This window comes from Erythrolamprus reginae, chromosome 1 (assembly GCF_031021105.1).
Source record: "Erythrolamprus reginae isolate rEryReg1 chromosome 1, rEryReg1.hap1, whole genome shotgun sequence".
In the NCBI taxonomy this organism is placed as follows: Eukaryota; Metazoa; Chordata; class Lepidosauria; order Squamata; family Dipsadidae; genus Erythrolamprus; species Erythrolamprus reginae.
The window spans coordinates 209765496-209788312 of NC_091950.1; the positions used below are offsets into that span (position 1 = coordinate 209765496).

Consider the following 22817-nt stretch of genomic DNA (forward strand, 5'->3'; position numbering starts at 1 on the left):
GGTCCATCGGCGCTGCCATCTTTAAAAAAAAAAAAATATTATTTTGTTATTTTTATTTTATTTTTTATTTCTTTCTGAAATAAGAAAGAAGCTGAGTTCTACCACTTTGCATGCAGTCGCATCTTTTTTTGGCTTTGTTTATATATTATATATAAACAAAATATTTTGTTATTGTAATATTGCAAAGCACGCACATGCCCATGAGGCGCAACCACATGGAGGGAACAAACCAGCAGTGAAGTAAGGTGGAATCTACCCCTGAGCAAAAATGATTGGGGGACTGGAGGCTAAAACATAAAGAACGGCTGCTGGAACTGGGTATGTCTAGTTTGATGAAAAGAAGGACTAGGGGAGACATGATAGCAGTGTCCCAATATCTCAGGAGTGGACACAAAGAAGAAGGAGTCAATCTATTCTCCAAAGCACCTGAGGGTAGAACAAGAAGCAATGGGTGGAAACTAATCAAGCAGAAAAGCAACCTAGAGTTAAGGAGAAATTTCCTGACAGAACAATTAATCAGTGGAACAACCTGCTTCCAGAGATTGTGAATACTCCAACACGGGAAGTTTTTAAGAAGAGATTGGATAATACGGTAGTTTGCCTGAAGAACTGAAGGTTTTCCTTCTTAAGCAGGGGGTTGCACTGGAAGACCTCCAATGTTCTTTCTAACTCTGTTAATCTATTTCTAAATTAGAGGATTGCATTTTCTCTCCCTCTCTCTCTCTTTCTCTCACTCACTCTCTCTCTCTCTCTCTTTCTCTCTTTCTCTCACTCACTCACTCTCTCTCTCTCTCTCTCTTTCTCTCTCTCTCTTTCTGTGCGTGTAGGTAGGAGACTTCTATTTGAGTGATCCTGGCCATTATGTATAATTTACTTTAGGGATTTCTAATTGTCTCTTTCTTATTCTTACTGCATAGTCAGTGCTGTTTGCTGTTTCAACCTATGTGAAAAAATCCTCTTTTTACTTTTCACTGATGGAGGACTGGTGTTGGGTTGTAATTTTTAAAACCAGTAAGCTGTGATTTTGGTCTTCCTGCAATGATTTTGCTGCATAATGTTGTAAGAAGAATAGAGACATTTGTTCCCTTTCCTAATGTGAATTTGTGTAAAAATATAGCATGATTATATATGTAGAGAGTGTTTCATTATGAATTTAGCTTGTTTTTCCTGGTTCAAATACTGTACTATCTTGATTGCTCTATTTTTTCCTCAAAAATTTCTCTCTGTATGTCTTACCTTGTAGTCCTGATTGTAATCCCAGTGTTCACACATGTGGTTTCGTAGGCTAAATATCCATATGGAATAAGGGGATTTAGAATTCCTCATACTGAATTTATACAACTCAAATATATGTTCTTAATCTAACAATAGTTTAGAGACCTGGCTGGTTCCCATTGTTGTATATCTAAATTTCACTGAAAGTCAATATTTAATGACTCTAATTAATATTAAGGTATTTTTTTTTATATTGACAGGCCATTTTTTCTCATTTATTCTTTGCACAGTCTGAAATCCATTGTAACTTATGAGGATTTATTTGGTTATCCTGAGCCTCGGGGAATATGAAGCTGCCATAAATTGGCAGTTAGTATAAGAATTTATAGGACTTTTTTCAATATTTTAAGATGGATGGACCAATTTTGAAATTGAGTCATTTTGTGTCCTGAATTAAAAGCTGGTGGTTTTCATGTTTTGGAGCTATGATCCAGCCCCCAAAATTATTTTCGCTGTATTCCCTTCTACTGATATATTAACTATAGTGTTCTGTTATCAACAGTGTCAAAATATTTTTGTGATTCTTGTGCATGTATGTAGATATATTTCCCTAACTGGTAAACATTAGCGATAGACTTTTTGATCCTGCTTCAACTACCACTTCAGAAATGCAGTCAGTACGTTATTGGTTTTGGTTTTCCTGTTTTTGAGGTCCATGCAGTTTCTTGACAATGTTGGAAAATTGGTTATTTTCACATCAATATAGAATATTGAAAACCCATGTAAAGAATAGCTTTTCAGAATTTAAGGCCCACTGGCTGGACACTATTAAAGGTGACACTGTGTTGTCCATGGTGGATCTGAAGGAGGTGGTATGAGACAAAGGGTCATGAAATGCGTTGATCCATATAGTGGTCGAGGGTCGGACACAACTGAAAGGCTGACGGCCATTTAAAGCTCACCACTTTAGTTGGATTCTAGTTCCCCTAATTCCGTATTGCTCAATATTCTAGTCCAACATATTTGGATTTAATTAGATAAAGAAAGACATGTTTAAATGATTGAATAATATGCAGTTGTCATTTGTTCATTTTTATTTCTCAGCAAAAGTTACCTTCCTCATGTATCAGTTTGCTTTTATTTTTTAGCACAAAACTATAAACAGTGTAAAATACTTTCATTGAAGGCTAAAGTACTGTAAATACGGCTATTGTTTGGGGCCATTGCTTTTTAGTTTAAGATCTGTGTTTAAAACATACCATGCTTATTTTAATGTGAGATGTCCTTCCTCTGCAATCGACATTCTTTAATTCAGTTGTTCTTGTAAACTAGAATCTTTCAGAATATTTATAAAGGAAGAGTGGTGTCTTCAATATATTAGCCCTGATTTTTCCCCCCTGTCCTTTTGATATAGAGCTTGATTACTTTTACATATTGCAAATTGATCTCTAAATTGCCACTCATTCTTGAATATCTGGTGTATTTTAACTAATAGTGAAAAAGCCAAGTAGGATTAGGCCTACCAGTAATTAATAGAAGGATTAATAAAAGCTTATCAGGAGATGCCAGCTTTATAGGCTAGATTGAGTAGAAATGAGAAGGAAGGCAATATAAAATATTTCTATATTGTTGGCAAGAAAACACAAAGGCATGTACATATCTTCATCAAGAGTCAAGTGCGCTTGAGGAAATCTTTGATTATTTCATGTGCGTTTAATTTTATTTGAACTTAATGCTATATCCAGAATGTCCACATACTGTACTGTATTCCTAAAATATGATGTACAGTAAAAGTGCCACAACTTTAATTAAATTCAGAATATCTGTTTCTAGCTAATTGCTACCTTTGTAGTTTCTGCTTTGAGCTCTGTGATTCAAGAAAGCCCCAGATGGTAGATTTAAGGGTAATACTAACTTATTGAGGTATAGACATTTGGCAGTAATGCAGTATAACATGTTTCCAGATAATTTCCGAAAGTTAGACATATTTTTTTAAACCATATAATGAGATTATTATTATTATTATTATTATTATTATTATTATTATTATTTATTAGACTTGTATGCTGCCCTTCTCCGAGGATTCGGGGAGATACTTTAATAATAACAGGATAAGTGGAGCCCTGTATTAGGACTAGGGGCTACTGACAAATTTCAGATTTACTTGTTTACTAGCATCTCCTAACACTGTTTTCTTCTAGTGCTTTCCAAACACACACACACACACACACACACACACACACACACTGATAGAAGGTGAGGCAGGACCCTGTAGGAATAGGATTGTTTTGTATAATGGATTGGAGATATTCAGACGTCTAGTTTTCTTGTTTATCTTGCCTTTGGTTTTACTGTATTCTGGAACCATACAGAATTGTGCTTTACAAGATGGGCATTTGCATAAATCAAATAAATGAACGAACAAACAAACAAACAAACAAACAAATAAAACAAGGGAGTGGCTCTTTTTCCCTTGCCTTTACCTTCAGAGCAACTGTTATGTGAGGGCTTAGAATGAAGAGGTAGAACCCCGTGTAACTTTCAGCACTTTATTTAGTTTGACTCTCAGGAAAAACAGCATGCTGGCTGGCAGACAGAGCCCTCTTTTAAAGGGCTCTGATCATCAGACCAGCCACTGACAGTGCTGTGTTTTCCCACCATTCAAATGGACCAGTGAGCAACGGGTATGCTAAATCGCTTTCTCCCTTTACATATCTAACACTCCTTCCCTCCCGGAATGGGTTACCCAATCACTAAACAGTTTAGAGTATGTAGTCATGTAGATAGGTGGGGCGTTAGTGAGTTGACCTGCACAGCTCATTTGAACTACCACTGGTCTGTGCAAATAAATTTAAATAATTAAAAAAATAGTCCTAACTTCTCTTCCCTGAGAATTGAATTCAGACCTAGATACAAATACAGTAGTCCCTCACCTATCGCTGGTGTTACGTTCCAGACCTGGCCGCGATAGGTGAAATCCGCGATGGGGAATTTATCGACTGATAGTACTTATTTAAGTATTTATATTGTAATTGTTTGGTAAGTTTTCATTGTTTTAAGTGTTTATAAACCCTTCCCACACAGTATTTATTTTAGATACAGTATTTAAATACAGTATTTACAATTTTAGATATTTTTTTTTAAAAAAAACCTGCCGATCGAGTTCGGCGGGCTGTTTAAATCTGCCGATCAACTTCCTCAGAAACCTGCGATGAAGTGAAGCCGCAGTAGGTGAAGCGCGGTATAAAGAGCTGAAAGCATCATAGTGGGGGAAGAACTCTTGGAGCTGTTTAAACTCCTACCCTAGAATTTCATCTCAGGTTCACTAAACAAATAAGGTGCTCTATAGGTGAGCTTCAGTCCTACCACACAATTCTTGTGGCATCCAAATAGATGCCACATGCAAGAGAGGGGAACAAATTAAATTCTACATGTTGTGGGATTGTGTTGTTATATAATTTTTGAAAAAATAGAATAAGGGGTCTGTTTTTAAACACTTTTAACGTGCAAGAAAGAACAGAAACAAAAAAATGGACGGTACACAATGCATACAGTAAATATTATTCTCTTTTAAACTTTCAAGTAGTAGTTTGTAAATTAAATACCATTCCATTGGCTGTTTTTGGTTACATAATTTGCAAACGTGTTGTTTCTATAAGAAAAAATAACATTCTCTTCAAAAAATAAGTGCATTTTTATAATGGTTTAATAGCCTTAAACTTTGATAAGATGCCAGCCATCGTTAACTAATTAAAATCCAGATGGCAACTTGAATTCATACTCAGCCCCCAAAGTAGAAACTACGTGACTTTAATCTTTATGCTTAAAGTCTTAAGCACATAAAAGGATATCAGGAACACTATATATACCTGCAGTAATTACAACTGTGTTGTCTCATTTGCAGATTAAACTTCCCCCAAATCAATTGTTTTACATCAAAAGTTAAAGTCCCAATAGTATAACAACATATCAGAGGCCCAAGGAAGGAAGGAAACTCTGGATTTGATTTCAATTAATGAACCAAGGAGAAGGAAGGTGGAAAGTTATTGACTTTCTAGAGTTTGGCTGCACAGACCCAACTTTTTCACACCTGTCCCAATAGCAATGTCATACCATTTTGCATACTCCATCGTTTATAAAAAATAATAAGGCAAATTTCTGAAGGTCTTTCTTGATCCTCAAGTCAGTACTGTAGGGTAACAAATACCTCACATTGGGAAGCTGTTATGATAATGATTATTTGCTAAGGGAGGTAAGGTCGGCTAGGGCAAGAAAAAGTGTGATCCAAAATCTGTATTGATTAAAAAACCGACTTAAGCCTACCGAAAGAGTCAGTTTGATGTATTGATTAAGGCATTAGGTTAAACTTTGGATGGGTGACTTCACGCTAATGTCAACCTAGGAAATCATTTCTTAAAAAAAACTTACCAAGAAAACTTCAGGAGCTAAACCAAATACTAGTTACCAGGAGTCAAGACTGACTCAAAGACACCCCCTCTCTCTTTAAAAAAAAAAAAAGATCTACACCACTTCAAAATTATGATCTTAGCCTCCTAGTTCATATGGCACAACATCTGCAGTGAACTTTTAAAACCATTTTTTCCCTTTTGTTTTTTTAGGACACAGAGAAGCGCACCCCGCTTCATGTTGCTGCTTTCTTGGGAGATGCGGAGATCATTGAGCTCCTTATCTTGTCCGGTATGTATCTTTTCTGTTTGAGAATTATGAAAGCAAAATTATTGACATGCTCATAAATGCTACAGAATGAAATGCCTCATTTGGTAATGCAAACTAAGAGGTTTAATACATGTAATACATCGATTGTTACATCTGCCTCTCTCAGCTTGTACCGTTCATATATATTGAATTTCAATTTCTATGCCAGTTGGTATTTACTCGAATTGAATATGGGAGGGCCACCAGGATAGGAAAGCTTGCAATATATGTCTGGGTTGGTAACTGCACAATGTTACTTTTTTGTTGTTGAAAGCATTCTAAATACAGTACTACTTTTTCCAGTGTTCAGTCTGTAGCAACTTGGCACTGTGAAATGTTAAGCTTCTCTCAAATACTGCTTTGGCTCACAAAATGGTTTTTGTAACTGATTACTTGTTAATGCCAGTGTGTTAGCCACATAACTTTAAAAAAATGAACAGTAATGCCAATTTTTTTTCAAAACCCAACATAAAGATAAACCCAACATATAGTGTTATGAAGGACTCAGTGGAAAGCTTATTTTATTTAATCACTTTGAAAAGTTGGCTATTTTCTTTGTTGCTGGAATGCCTTGAAAAACTCTGGTTCTGAAAGCAGCTTTTTGCAATAATGAGTTTGGACTACTGATCACACTACTCTTGAGTTATTGTGGCTCCCTAAGGAGTTTATGGAGTTGTTGCCAGCACATCTAATGGGCACAAGGTTGCAATCACCTGGTACAAGACTAGGCTTTTAGACCATTCTTGCCCTATTCTAGTAATATCTGCCAGTCAAATATTTCTGATGGCATTTAATACTTAATGAATGACTATCTCCGTCCAAATACAGTGGTACCTCTACTTAAGAATGCCTCTACTTAAGAACTTTTCTAGATAAGAACCGGGTGTTCAAGATTTTTTTACCTCTTCTTAAGAACTATTTTCTTCTTAAGAACCTGAGCCCGTAAAAATTTCCCAGGAGATTTGAAAGCGGCATGAAAGCCCGGCCAGTTTCCTGCCATTCCCGTTCGGTTTCTTTCCCTGGCACAGTGTATGTGAAGCAGCCTCGCGTCGAGTGTATGGGAGGCGCGTGCGCCTCCTCGCCACCTCGGAGTCCCTCTTTTTTTTTTAAGTCTTAAAGTTTTAGATTTTTTTTATTCCCCTCACTTCACCTTCTTCCTTCGGCAGTGACTGTCCTCCTCCTCTTCTTCCTCCTCCACCTCCCACCCAAACTCCAAGCTTTTATTTCTTTCCGCATTATTATTTATTTCTTTCCGCATTATTTGCTATTACATTGATTCCGCATTATTTGCTATTACATTGATTATTATTTATTTCTTTCCACATTATTTGCTATTACATTGATTCCTATGGGAAAATTGCTTCTACTTACAAACCTTTCTAGTTAAGAACCTGGTCACGAAACAAATTAAGTTCTTAAGTAGAGGTACAACTGTATCACTAATTCTTAATCCTTTCTAGAAGTCCAGAAGTTCATAACTACCTATGTCTGAAAAATAAGGAATGTTCCATTATCTCATAAAAAGAAGACAACCATTTCTTTTCAATATACAATTCTGAGTGCTTCTGGTTTGTGATCAAAACACACTTGTGATCAAAACACACTTGTAATCAAAACCAGTCAGAAATAGGAAGCATAAGGTTTTTAACAAGACAAGAAAATGTTTCTTTAAAGTATTAGATCTAAATGGGCATTTTATTTCAGACAACTGCACTGAAAAAGCTAGAGGTAACTTGGAATAAAGACTGGAAGTAGTAGTGGTAGCAGCAGTGGTGTGGAGACTGAGAAGAGAAACATTGAAAGGAGTGCACCAAACAGCTTTTTTTTTTTGGCGATCATTTTCTTAAAATTAGTACCACATGGGGCTTCCCTTGCAGATCACCCAAAAGCAAGTGCAACACATCATTGGCATTCCTTGGCATGCCCATGTAACATTTCTGCTTCACAAGTTGTGTTGATAGCAAATTTATTTCCAACTGATCTATTTCAAGGTTCTGATTATCTATGAAGGCCTGGTTACTTTGTCTTCTATGGTATCTGCCGGGATGATTTGATCTGGCATATTTGGCATGCTGTGGTGCTTTTGTTTAAAACATGCCATCTGACACAGCACCTGCCATCTGGAACTAAGGTTCCCCACCCTTCAATGCATGGGCTTTTTGCTCATGCTTTTCCGGAACCCCTATTAGATTGTGCAAGTTTGCTTTTGCTCCTGTCTAATTTGCTGCCTTGTTTTTGCTTATTATTACATTGTTTTATTCCTTTTAATGTTATCTTTTTGCGAACCTCTCAGAGTCATTGGGAATTGGATAGTATGCAATGGGATAGATAGCTGTGGTGGCACAGTGGTTAGAATACAGTACTGCACACTACTTCTGTTGCCTGCCAGCTGCCTGGATTTTGGCTGTTCAGATCTCACCAGGCTCGAGGTTGATTCAGCCTTCCATCCTTCCAAGGTGGAGAAAATGAGGACCCAAATTGTTGGGGGCAACATGCTGACTCTGTAAACCACTTAGAGAAGGTTGTAAAGCACTGAAAAGCGGTATATACGTCTGAGTGCTATTGCCATTCCTATTATCCAGACTAGGCAACTTTCTTACAGTAGAGAGCTGTACTGTTTAAAAATGTATATATTTGATCCTGGATGCTGGAGGCATGTTGCTGATAATATCATGGGGCTCAATTTGGAAGGTTAAGAGTTGAGTGAAAGGTTAAGGGATGAATAAAACCCCATTTGCTCCTCACAACCTTCCAAATTGGGAAAATAAGACGTTGCAGAGATTAACTATGATCCATAAAGACATCTGATAAGGCAAGCACAAGTTGCTCATCCTTACTTTATGTAGATATAGCATATTTCCACTTCTTACTACCATATAGCATGGTATCACATGAGAAGTCTTAGCTGGAATTTTAACATTTTGATGCATTTATTCAATTCTTGCAGATTCCAAATTTGAAAGAATTTTTACCAAGGCTGATTGTAGAGACAGATAGTTTTTACAATGTCGGATTAATTATAGCTCTGCAGATTTATTAAATATTTTTTTAGCTATCAAAACTCAAGCCATATATTTTTAAGGCAAAACAAATCCTTTTGGGTATTTTTGAATGAAACTGGGCTTGCGGGCCTGTTGTGTTTTTGTTTTAAAGTTGAATAAATAAAAGGGTTTTTTATTCTACAATTGAAATAGTTGTATTAAAATCATAATAACATTCTATCAGTTCTATAAAAATGTATGGTTATTACTTTTTCACTAATGAGCATAGCTGCTTAATGTTATTTCAATGAGATTAAAAAATGGCAGAACACAAATAAAATTAAGCAATGGAATAGAAAATTTATATAATTGGGGAAGCATCTATTTTTTGAAAATTATTTCTTTCCCACTATGAAAAATTGATATGTGGCCAAGAGTTATTCTTCTTCAAATAAGAGCAGATACACAAAACAGAAAACCAAAAACTAATTCTGAATGTGAAAATTCACACATCTACTTAATACAGTATTACTTATTGATTAGCTATTAGGCAGTCCTTACATTGAATGTACTTATACTAGCAAAGCCCCAAAAATAGAAGACATAACACATACAGTATAATATTTGAATGTCAATTGTATAAGAAGGAGATATCTGTTATCTGAACTGCACATTAGACAAATAACCTATTGGGATTCTTGTATTAAAACAGCATATTTCATATGCGACCAGAATGCAAAAATTACATATAACCTGACCCTTTATTTGTCCAAAACAGTACAGTTGAGAACTGTATATATGGATCAGATTGAAGTTAAATGTCACGTAGAAATATGATTTGCATTTTCTTATTGCTTTTATTCCACTGTTAACATAGGATCTTATTACTGTATGTTTTATGTTTTGTATTCTGATATGGCTTATTGGCTAATCAATATAATATTACATTATTTCTGAGAAAAGATAAAAGATACTTAGAAAAACTATAGAATACAAAGTTAAGAAAAAGAAACTTTTTAATAGTTGATGCTAAAAAGAAAAGCAAAAGCACAGTAGATAAGAGAAGAAAAAGAAAAATACTTAAAAAAGCAACTTCCAATCTTCTTTGCAGAAGTTAAAAAAAGATACTTATTGTCACTCTGTCCTGTGAATGTTATATCACAGTTTGGGCTATTTTTTAAACTGAAGATTTCTGTCGGAAAAATAAAAAACTCAGGTCTAATAAGTTTGATTAATGAGGCATAAAATGAGACAATTGATTGTTTTCCCACGACTGGATCCCCATTATTGTCTTTAAGTTACTTTGAAGAAGGGTCATAATGAAAAGATGCTTTGGAGTGGATTAAATAAGTTGTGACTATACCTAAGAGACAGAAGGAATTAACTGCAGCCAGTACAACTGTCTGACAGGTGAGACCTAAGTTTACAGAATATATGTGGGTGGAGAAAGTATCTCAAAAGGGATCTTCCCTAGTTTGGGGAAGAGCAAAAGTAAGGTAGGGAAGAGGTGCTTTCAGATTTCCAAGATTCTGTTACTATAAACTTTCAGTAAAAGTAGTATAAGACTCAGGGTTCTGGTTTCCCATCTGGACTATTTTGAAGGTCTTATAGTGGTACAGTATATCAGAAATATCCCAGTCTGTGCATTGATTTGATTTATGTGAAAGATATATATCTGAACATATGACCATAGGTTTAGAACAATTTAAAACATTAAATAACAACAACAGCAGCCTTGTCAAAACCTTGTCACTTTGGGACTTTCGAATTCAAACTGTCAAGGTTTTGAAACACAATACATCGGACCTCACGATTGTGGGAAAGAAAAAAGTATGGATCATTGATGTCGCCATACCAGGTGATAATTGAACTGATGAAAAACAAAAAAAACCTCAACGATATCATGATTTTAAAATCAAACTACAATGACTCTGGCATAAACTAGTACAGGTGGTCCCAGTAATAATCGGCACATTGGGTGATGTGCCAAAACACCTCAGCTGGCAATTGAAAACAATAAACACTGTCAAAATCATGATCTGTCAGTTGCAAAAGGGCACCGTACTTGGATCTGCGAAAATACATCACATAGTCCTAGATGATTGTGATATTGTGAAACGAAATCCAGCGTATCAATCTTGTTTGCTGTGTATTACTGTTTTTTCTGAATAAAATAATAATGATAATGATGATAATGATAATAAACCAAGTACAAATACATTGAGGTCTAACTCAAAAACTTCTCAACATAAAAATAAATAGAAGCCAAGCTTACTTAACATTTTAATTTAAGGCTTGGTGGTCTTTAAGGCCTTAAAGAAGGCGAATAAAGTAAGGCACATTTTCTGGATCCCATCAGAGCACAGTAATAGAAAAGACATGGAGCATGTCCACTTTATCAGTTCTTGTGATTTGGGCACAATAATTTAAGATAGGTGGTTCCAACAATTTTCTGCTTCTGCGCACTGTGTAGAGCTACTACCTCCAAAGTAGAAAAGGCAGGGCTAGATAAAATGATAGTTAGAACTCAGCATAATCAGTCTCCTCGCATTTCCCCTCCTACACATCCTCTTTCCCCCAGAAATCATCCCAATTGGAAAAGAAGGAGAATAAAAGTATGGAAAAATAATATCTGCTGGAAATTGCTTCTTATTAACCACATGACCAGAAACTGGCTGTGAAAGTCACAAAACATGATTATAAGTAACAGCTTTGAGATTGTGACATAAGTCATTTTTCCCATACCATCATAACTTCAAACCACTGTTAAATAGCAATAGTACTTAGACTTATATACCGCTTCACAATGCTTTACAGCCCTCTCTAAGCAGTTTACAGAGTCAGCAGATGGAAGGTCTAGTCAACCTTGAGCCAGTGAGGACTGAAGACCTGGCAATCAGCAGAATTAGCTTGCAATATAGCATTTTAACACCATGGATTTTTATGGTCATAAATCAAGAGCCACTTGTGGAAGAATCCACATTCCAAATGTTTGCTTTTTTACCGAATTGATAAAATTGATCTTCCTCCCAAGATAGTGTGTAAGGATTATGGAGATAATGAATATGAACCCATTGGGATGCTTAAAATATGTTTTCTGGATGTCAAGCTTTGTTTTTGTGCTTCAGTATTGGTGGAGACTTTGGTGCAAACATTGGTGAATATTATATTCAAAAACCTATTTTAGAGAACTCTTTCTTCTAAAGTAGCAATTTAAGTTATTCTCAAAGGAAATGGGTGACATACAAATGAAATAAATAAAGTAACTGATTAATAAATATGTATATCGATAAATCAATACACCTTCCTTTTCTGACCTGGCAGGTCAAAAACGTGACCTCATGTTTTTGAGGTTTGGTCAATGCTTCCTTTTTGGGTTTGTGTGTTATTTCTGGCTGCTTTTCTGGCTGCCTTGTAGTCCAACCCCCTGCTTAGGCAGGAAACCCTACCCCACTTAAAACAAATGGTTATCCAAAATCTTCTTAAAAGCTTCAATGTTGGGAGCATTCACAACTTCTGGAGGCAAGCTTATTCCATGGATTAATTATTCTAACTGTCAGGAAATTTCTCCTTAGTTCTAAGTTGCTTCTCTCCTTCATTAGTTTCCACCCATTGCTTCTTGTTCTACCCTCAGATGCTTTGGAGAATAGTTGACTCCCTCTTCTGTGTCGCAAACCCTGAGTTATTGGAACACTGCTATCATGTCTCCCCTAGTTCTTCTTTTCATTAAACAGTTCCTTCAACCTTCCTTCATGTTTTATCCTCCAGTCTCCTAATCATCTTTGTTGCTGTTCTCTGCGCTTTTTCTAGAGTTTCAACATCCTTTTTGCATGGCGGCGACCAAAATTTAATGCAGTATTCCAAGTGTGGCCTTACCAAGGCCTTATAAAGTGGTACTAACACTTCACATGATCTTGACTCTATCCCTCTGTTAACACAGCCTTGAACTCTTTGTCAGCTGCTGCACACTGTTGGCTCATATTTAAATGGTTGTCCACTAGGTCTCCAAGGTCCCTCTCCCAGTTACTACTGTTGAGCAAGGTACTACATATACTATACCTGATCTCATCTGCCAATTCCTTCAGAACCTTGGGGTGTAATCCATCCGGTCCTGGTGATTTGAATTCATCTAGGGTAGAGTTGGGTTGAGTAGGGTAGGTGAAACTCTAAAGTGCCATTATTTATCAAGAACATCACTGCTTGTACTCCTTTTTGAGTAATACAAGGTTATGACTTATAAATTACTTTGCTGTAATGCCGCTCTCTATCAGACTAATGCATTTTCATTTGTTAAAAATAGGTCTACATTTTGGATGATGCTTCATAAAGGATGAATTGGTTGAATACTGATCAGCCTAAACAGCAGACAGCAAAACTCCTCAAATCTTTTCTGTTCATTTTTTATATTTAAAGTAATGCAAGAAGGATTTATAACCTGTAGCAGTCTTACCGGGGAGGCTAGAACCTGCAAAAAGAATTGGCCCATTGAATTTCCCTCAAGGCTCAGGAGAGACATTTGATGAAATATGCTCATAGTTAGCCTTGTGGCACATGAACTGGTGCACCAGCAGTACAAATAAACATAGCATGTAATGAATAAAGCATATGTCCTTTGCATGGAGACATATCAGGAATGGGCCTCTGGGTTACCATTAAACAGAAATTATTCAGAGTTAATGCAGAAGACCTGCAGCCAGATGTCTCAAAACAGCACGGTGAAACCATAGCCAGCGTGACTGTTTATGTAGGTTGAAACTGTCAAATTGAGATTGTGAGGCAGGGGATAAAAGGATTTTGGAAATCCTGTTTGAATTTATATATAATCGAATAAGAGAACCTGTGTTTTCACATCAGGGATTTACGGTTCGATATCAGACTTATTTAGCCTGCACAAAAAGTTGCCTGCTCTCTAAGGCTAGCAGCAATTTCTCTAATTTTTAAAACTGAAAACCATTTGGGTGTGACAGATTTTTATCAGGAGCATGCTTCAAAGAGAGAGGGGCTATCCTTCTCCCCTTTCTGCCACCCTGCCAAAAATAGCTCTTGCTTTCATAAAATTAGTTTCAGCACAAAGGAGACTCCCTCCCCCTAATGTTAATTTATTTATATGTCTAATTAAACTTATACTATCAAGGGCCACGGTCCCATAACGGTATAAATCTCCCCTCCATGTTTGCTGCGCCCCTGTTGAAATCACCCCCGTCAGCACAGCTTTAAATTTAATAAAGAACCATGTTATGATATGATTATTAGCTACACAATTCAGAGCAGATTAGGTTGTTTGATTCTTGCTAGCTGTGGGCCAAAGGCGGTGTTCAGCAGCACAGCAAACTTCAAAGAGAAGTGTGGCTCTTTGAAGCTGCTAAAATGAATGTCTGAGCACATCTTCAGGACACTTAATATTGGTTAGGACTGTGTTGGGTTTGTTAAAGAGCGAGCTGCACAGTGACAGTTCTACCCCAAGGTTCCATAGAGTTACATGTGCTCTGATTAGTGTGGTCCTTATTCTTTATTTTATTAATTGGATTTGTATGCCGCCCCTCTCCAAGGACTCGGGGCAGCTCACAACATATATAAAAAAACCATAGCAATACAACAATCCAATCAATATAGTTAAAAACCTTAAAAATCCTAATACTCTAATACAGAATATCAGCCAGATAATCAGGAAGAAGCACTTAGTTTATGGATTAATGCCAGGGGTCCCCAAACTTTTTACACAGGGGGCCAGTTCACTGTCCTTTGGACTGTTGGAGGGCCGGACTATAAAAAATACCTATGAACAAATCCCTATGCACACTGCACATAGCTTATTTTAAAGTAAAAAACAAAATGGGAACGTACTATTTAGAGGGGGGGGAGGGAAGAAATCTGAAATTCATATATGTTTATGTTTTGTTTTTAATTTTCTTTTGTTAACATCTGATTAGCTATACAAGGTTTTCTTGGCTTATAGAAAAATGTATAAAGAAAGAAGGAAGCACTTTGGCATAATGGTTAATAAGTTAGAAATATAATTGGTGTTGTACTTTTTTGAGGAGGGAATTTAATTAAAAGAAAATGAATGTAACTGGATCACAAAATTAGAAAAAAAAACTTTTGCAACTTTTTTGATGATTGATATTAGTTACTAACAAAATACCGCATTATATTCATGGAAAATTAGATGTGCTCCTGTCACTCACCTGTGGGCCTGATAAATAGCCTCAGCGGGCCGCATGTGGCCCGCGGGCCGTACTTTGGGGACCGCTGGATTAATGCTCTTCTGCCAACAATATTGTCTTGTCTCTGAATGTGAGGAGCAGAAGTAGATCTCGGAGAGTTGCTGGTTGAGATTTATGGAAGTTGTAACCTAAAATATGTTGCCGAATAGTGGTCCATTTTATGTAACAGAGCCATATTCTTTGAGCCAGCAAGGCAGTATAATATCAGGGTCACATGATTTTAAAATAAAAAGTACCGGTAACTAATTTGAATGGCTCTTTTGCAGCAGTGGGAAAGGTTCCATTCTTAATCAGACATTCTGAATAGTTGCTTTTAAAATACATTTAAATACATCAGTGAAATTAAATGTACAGATAACTTCTCTATGTTAGATAAACAGCACTTTGAAAATTTGCAAAGGCAGAGGATGTGGAAGCCAGATCTGATTAAAAAGGCACTACTATACTTCTGTGGTATGTTTAGAAATGTGTTTCATTTCCCAGGAAAATTTACACCTTATTTTTTCAGAGATTGCAGTCAAGCAATCAGTAAAACTGTGAATTCCTTTCTTCTTCTTTTTTTTAAGGTATTATATCAAAACTATGTAATGTATTGGGCCTATTGATGACAAAAATATTTCTTCCATCTTCTGTTTAAATCTTATTGAACAACAATAGGATACTAGAAATAAAAAACACAACTTGGAGAAACAGCCTATTCACAGAAGGGATTTGCGATGGAATGAAGAAAGCAAGTAGTATTGATAAGGACTATCTTTTATTTTAAAAATAGTAGAATGAGGATTCTACTAATAGAATAGGGAACAGTCACTCAGTTGAGATGGACGGTTATAGAAATTGAATGAATGAACAAATAAATGAATGTCCACTTTATTTTAGGGTTTAGACAATGAATCCAATAATGCAATAAAATGCTGTCTTAGCGAAGCTATGAATTTTGGCCCTTCCCCTGCTTCTCCGCTTTCTCATTTGCTCCAGATATAGATTTAGAGGGCAGTTGGCCAGTGCACATGAACTAAATTTTGTATAGATAGATGGATAGCCACAGAATAGGATGTGTATGATCAGTATCAACAATGCAAGTGATGGAACTGCCCAGTCTTTAATCGTGTTATAAGCAAATGGCTGATGCCTTTCATGATTTTTTAGTAACTGGTTAAAGCATCAGATTAGAAACTGTGAGACGGTGAGTTCTAGTCTTGTCTTAGGGTCAGTCACTCAGTCACAGTGTTATTTTTGTGGGAAAAATAAGAGAAGAAAAGGCTATTAGATATGATTGCCATCTTGAGTTATTTATAAAAATAATAAAGGCAATCACTCAATCAATAACTTTGATTACATTTTTGATGCCTTTGATTAGAATAGAATAGAATTCTTTATTGCCGAAGTGTGATTGGACACACAAGGAATTTGTCTTTGGTGCAGGTGCTCTCAGTGTACATAAAAGAAAATATACATTTGTCAAGAATCATGATGTACAACACTTGATGATTGTCATAGGGGTCAAATAGGCAATGAGGAAACAATCAATATTAATAAAATCTTAAGGATACAAGTAACAAGTTACAGTCATACAGTCATAAGTGGGAGGAAATGGGTGATAGGAATTATGAGGAAAAAACTTGTAGTAATAGTAGTGCAGACTTAGTAAATAGTTTGACACTGTTGAGAGAATTATTTGTTTAGCAGAGTGATGGCATTCGGGGGAAAACTGTTCTTGTGTCTAGTTATCTTGGTGTACAGTGCTGTGCAGTGATATTTTGAGGGTAGGAGTTTAAACAGTTTATGTCTAGGATGCGAGGGGTCAGTAAATATTTCCCCTGCCTTCTTTTTGACTCATGCAGTACAATGGAAGGCAGATTGGCAGCAATTGTTTTTTCTGCAGTTCTTATTGTTGTATCCTGTAATGGCTACCTTGTAACTCTGTAAATAGTTTGTTCCTCTTTCAGCGCTGTCTGAGCCCAAGCAGGAAGTCGCTCCTGATTGGCTCAGACGCGGCCGGCTCTAGCTTTGGCGGGAACCGCAAATATATAAAAGGAGCGGTTTCTCCAGGCAGAGTCAGTCGGTACTCGCTGAATTGTCACTTTACCTTGCTGAGCTGTCACTTGTTCTCTGAGCTGAATAAAAGTACCGATTGCTCAAAACCCTGTCTCTGGGTCTACTTCACTGGCGACGAACAGACGGAAGAAACTTCGCGTGCAACATGGACAAAATCCAGATCGGCCAGGCTCCGGAACTCTTCGATCCCGAGAAATCGACATGGGACGAGTACATGGCCACCTTCGAGATCTTCCTCGAGGCGGCGGGAATGCAGGACGCCAAAGCCGATCGCAGACGGGCTATTTTCCTTAACTACTGCGGCGCAGAAATCCGTAGACTTGCCCAAACTCTCACCGAACCGGAACAAGCAAGAGCCACAGCGTGGGACGTCCTACAACAAAAACTGGCGAGCCATTTCAAGCCGACCAAACCAGCCATGGTTTTTCGGCATCAATTCCACATGATGGCTCAGAGGGAAACCGAGTCGATCAGCCAGTTTACAACGCGGCTTCGAACGGTACTTGCTCAATGCAAGTTTAAAGACCCGGAAGCTCGCCTCACCGACGCCTTGGTTTTCGGCATGAAAAGCAGCACGGTGAGAAATAAACTCCTCATCGAAGAAGAGCCGAGCCTACAAACCGTGATTAAACTGGCGCAAACCGCAGAAGCAGCCGACGCAGCGGCGAGAGAATTGAAAGAGCACGGAAGGCGAGAACTCATTGCAAAAATCGACTCCGCGTCTCCCAGCGCCGTGGAAACAGACAACAGCCAACAAATTCCCAGCGGAGACAACTGCCTCCTGGTGCAAGACCAGCCGAGACACCTGAGAGCTACTCACCCAGCCCCCTGCGCGGGCTGCCGGGGAAATCACCAGCGCCATCGATGCCCCTTCCGAGACGCTACATGCCGCCGTTGCAACCGGAGAGGCCACATCGCCATCGCATGCAGAGCAACAGCGCCAGAGGAAACATTTGCCACACCGCAATACCAGCGACCTCAAAACCAGACCCCCCAAGCGCGAGAAAGGAGACCATTCCGCAACGCGGGTCAAAGGAACTACTCAACCGCTAACCGCGACTACTATAGAGGTAACTCTCAATTTTCCGTGAATAACACGGCAACCAAAAAAGGGGCTAAAATTGTTATATCACTGTTACTCAATAACCAACCTTGCTCAATGGAGCTGGATACGGGCTCTAGATATACCATCATGCCCTGGGAAAAATTTAAACTGTATATGCCTAATGTATCTAAGGCTGACCTAAATCAAACCTCTTTGGTGATTAGAGACTTTCAGGGGGGAGTAATCTCGGTCTTGGGAACAGCAAATGTACCTATCGCATTCAAGAATGTTAAATGTACCCTTCCCATGCTTATTGTAACAGGGGCCAAGCACTCTCTTCTGGGTTTAGCATGGATGGAACCACTGGGGATCGAGATTTCGGGTGTGTGTAATGTAAACTGTTATGATATGCCTAACTTTGTGAAAGAGTTCCCTGAAGTGTTCAGCCCCACACTGGGATTGTATAAGGGGCCCCCTATATCTTTCTCTATTGACCCCAAGGTCCCACCGATCAGACTAAAACCTCGCAGGGTCCCCCTGCCGCTCCTCCCCAAACTAGACATACAGCTGGACAAACTCATTAGCCAAGGTATTTTGGTCCCTGTGGAACAGGGGCCATGGGAAACTCCCATAGTTACCCCTCTGAAGCCAGATGGCTCTTTAAGAGTTTGCGCTGATTACAAATCGACCCTAAACAAGGCACTCCAACACCACCCCTACCCCATCCCGGTTGTGCAACAACTGCTACACTCCCTGGGGGAGGGAAAAAGGTTCGCAAAGATCGACCTGGCGCAAGCTTACCAGCAACTTCCGGTCGATGAACAAACAGCAAACGCTCAAACAATTGTAACGCACAGGGGGGCTTTCAAATGCACGAGGTTACAGTTTGGGGTAAGCATAGCCCCAGGAATATTCCAGAGCATTATGGAACGCCTATTGTCAGGGGTAAATGGGGCCATCCCATACTTTGATGACATCTTAATTGCAGGGGAAAACCAGGAACAAGTAAACAAAAGAATAAGGGAAGTACTTAAGAGGTTACAGGACAAAGGTTTAAGAATCAAGCCTGATAAATGTGTCTGGGGAACCAACAGTATAGAATTCCTAGGATATAAAATAGATAAGGAAGGTATCCACCCCACAACAGAGAAGCTGAGAGCAATTAGAGAAGCCCCAGAGCCACGAGATAAGAATGAGTTGCAGGCATTTTTGGGCCTCCTTAATTTTTATTCCGTTTTTTTAAAGCAGAAGGCAACAGTAGCAGAGCCTCTCCATCGTTTACTCCAGAAGGAAGCCCGCTGGACATGGGGGAAAACTGAACGTGAAGCTTTTTCTCAAATAAAAAATTTATTAACTTCTAAAAGTGTAGTAGTCCAATATAGTGCTTCACTACCCATTAGGCTCACGTGCGACGCTTCGCCGTACGGCATAGGAGGAGTCCTAGCTCACGTTCTACCTAATAAGACAGAGGCCCCAATAGCATTTTTTTCAAGAACCATGACCAGCACAGAAAGGAATTATAGCCAGTTAGACAAGGAGGCTCTAGCATTAGTGGCAGGGGTAAAGAAGTTTCACAATTACATTTTTGGAAGAAGCTTTGAGCTAGTAACTGACCACAAACCCCTACTAGGCCTGCTAGCCCCCAACAAGCCCACTCCACCTTTTATGTCTCCAAGACTAATCAGATGGGCTCTTTTCCTCTCAGGGTATCAGTATGAGCTCACCCACAAGGGGGGGAAGGAAATCAATCATGCAGACGGTCTCAGCAGATGCCCCATAACAGACTTAGTGGAAGACCCTGTTCCTTCCACAGATGTGTTAATGATAGAACTTGAGGAAAACCCACTAACCACAGCAAAAGAGGTAGCTGCACACACGCAGCAAGATCAAATCCTTAAACAAGTGGTGAACTGTGTTCTAAAGGGATGGCAAAATGATGTTGTGAAACCTGAATTGTGTGATTTTAAAAACAAAAGACTTGAGTTATCGTATGTAAAAGGTTGTTTGCTGTGGGGGGATAGAGTGATCATCCCCAAAAGCCTAAGGGGAAAGGTACTCAAAATGTTACATGTGGGTCATCCTGGGATTGTCAGGATGAAGAGCCTGGCAAGGGGGCATTTATGGTGGCCAGGGCTGGATGCTGATATTGAAAGTTGGGTTTCAAAGTGTGATCCGTGCCAAGAGTCACGGCCCAGTCCCCCCAAAACAACTCCGGCTGAGTGGGAACAGCCTGCTGGTCCTTGGTCTAGAATCCACATTGATTTTGCTGGCCCAGTGGGGTCTCAGTATTTTTTAATAGTGGTTGATGCCTTCTCCAAATGGTTGGAAATAATAGCAATGAACAACATAACCACAAGTGCCACTATCAAAGCATTGAGCAGACTGTTTGCATCCCATGGTTGCCCAGATCTCTTAGTGTCTGACAATGGGCCACAGCTAACAGCCAGGCAATTCGAATTGTTCCTAGATGGCCTAGGGGTCAGGCATGCCCTCATCTCGCCTTATTCGCCCTGGGCTAACGGATTGGCAGAACGTTACGTACGGGTGGAAAAGGAGGCATTGCGCAGGTCAGGCCCTGGGGATGTGCAACAGAACTTGGACCAATTCTTACTCACCCAACACATTACCCCTAACTCGCACACACATGTAAGCCCTGCAGAGTTATTGATGGGAAGGAAGTTGAGGTCACCACTAGACAGGTTAAACCCAAGGTTCTGTGTTAATAATAACCAAATGTGTACAAAACCTGAAAGAGAAATGTATTTGGGACAAAATGTATATGTAAAAAGTTTTGATGGAAATGTAAACTGGATGAAGGGAATTATTGTTAAGCAAAATGCACCTAAGACCTATGTTGTTAAACTAGAGGATGGTCGTTTGTGGAAACGACACATAGACCACATTCGGAAGCGAACAGAAAATCAATTGCCACAAACCGCTGACATGGACTCTCCCCCTTCAACAGACTTTAGTACATTGCCCGAAATAAGAGACACGCAAAGAGACTTATCGGGCCAGGGGGAACCATCCAGCGACGCCGAACCATCCTCGTCCTCCGAAGCCTTCGTTGGGCCCGCCAGGCCAAGTCCGCCACACCGGGAGAACAGTGGCGAGCCATCCTCCACAGTCAGTGGCGAAGGAGGAATTGAACTGCGCAGGTCAGCGCGAGCTCCTCAGAGGCCCCACCGATTGGACGACTTTGTCACATGGCTTTCTTGATGGATGTGTCCAACTATGAGGGGAGGGGTGTTGTATCCTGTAATGGCTACCTTGTAACTCTGTAAATAGTTTGTTCCTCTTTCAGCGCTGTCTGAGCCCAAGCAGGAAGTCGCTCCTGATTGGCTCAGACGCGGCCGGCTCTAGCTTTGGCGGGAACCGCAAATATATAAAAGGAGCGGTTTCTCCAGGCAGAGTCAGTCGGTACTCGCTGAATTGTCACTTTACCTTGCTGAGCTGTCACTTGTTCTCTGAGCTGAATAAAAGTACCGATTGCTCAAAACCCTGTCTCTGGGTCTACTTCACTTATTATTTTCAAAATAGTATTGTTTGGATATTTCCATCCCTGGCCTCACTAGGTCTTTCCTGCTGCAAGTTTTCTTTCTCTGTAGGAGGTATTAGTTTAAGAAAGTCAGTCCTTTTTGCTTCTCTTTCCTGCTCAACTCTCCAGGATTATTTTGGGAGTCAGCAGGGTTACATTGCCTTTGTTATCAGCCATCTTGAAACAAACGTCAAACATTGGGCAGTATGGTCTGAAACACATTCCATATTGCCTGCTGCTATGTTTAGTAAACCTCACTTTTGAGTAAGGTGGGATTTAAGAGATGTCCATTTGATTTGCAGGAGCTCGTGTCAATGCCAAGGACAACATGTGGCTGACCCCTCTCCACCGAGCCGTTGCTTCAAGGAGTGAAGTGAGTAATACATCCAATGCTTCAGGAATATATGCTTCAGAAGTTTCAACTTTAAAAAATGCACTACTGTTACTTTATCTCTTGAACACATATCTGTAAAGAACCGATTCAATATAATTGTCTATGTAATTCCAAGTTAGGTGTCTTGAATAATGGGCTACTATGTATATATTTAATGTGTTTACTTAGTAGTCAGCTGGATCAGGGAATAAAAGCTGTGAAGCAGGCATATTTGGGGGTGGTGTGGGGTTTCCGTTGTGTCCTGTTTCTGTTGTGTTCTCTATTGTTAACTTATTCAGGAAAATGCAGCTCACTTGTATCCGTAAGGCCCCAATAAACATTTTGTCTTCCTAAAACCTTGAGACTTCCAAAAGATTTATAAATAAATTAAGTTACAGCACAAGCTTCTTTACATTAACAATTTGGTGACTAAACAGAAACATTTTCTATTTTCCCAGAATTATTTGTGGGCCTGGTAATGATTGCATCGTATTCTTTGATGTGGTGATCATTTTTGTCTATGACACAGATGAATAAATGCTGAATTTAACATAAGAAAGGCTAGCATGCAAAGCTTGTGTGGTTTAGATGCATATATCTGGTTTACTTAATAGATTTGTACCATGAAATATAACCCCAGTCACTAATAGAAAGCATAAACACTTAT

General features: G+C 38.9%; 1 protein-coding gene across 7 annotated transcripts in view; it reads left to right on the forward strand.

Moving 5' to 3' along the window:
* ANKRD44 (ankyrin repeat domain 44) overlaps positions 1-22817 on the forward strand; it is a 183258-nt gene that overhangs the window by 70646 nt on the left and 89795 nt on the right. For all 7 annotated transcript variants that reach the window (XM_070732107.1, XM_070732109.1, XM_070732102.1 and 4 more), the window contains exons 3-4: positions 5835-5913; positions 22080-22150. In XM_070732107.1, the coding sequence (XP_070588208.1) occupies positions 5835-5913; positions 22080-22150 (150 nt within the window). The remainder of the gene's footprint in view (positions 1-5834; positions 5914-22079; positions 22151-22817) is intronic.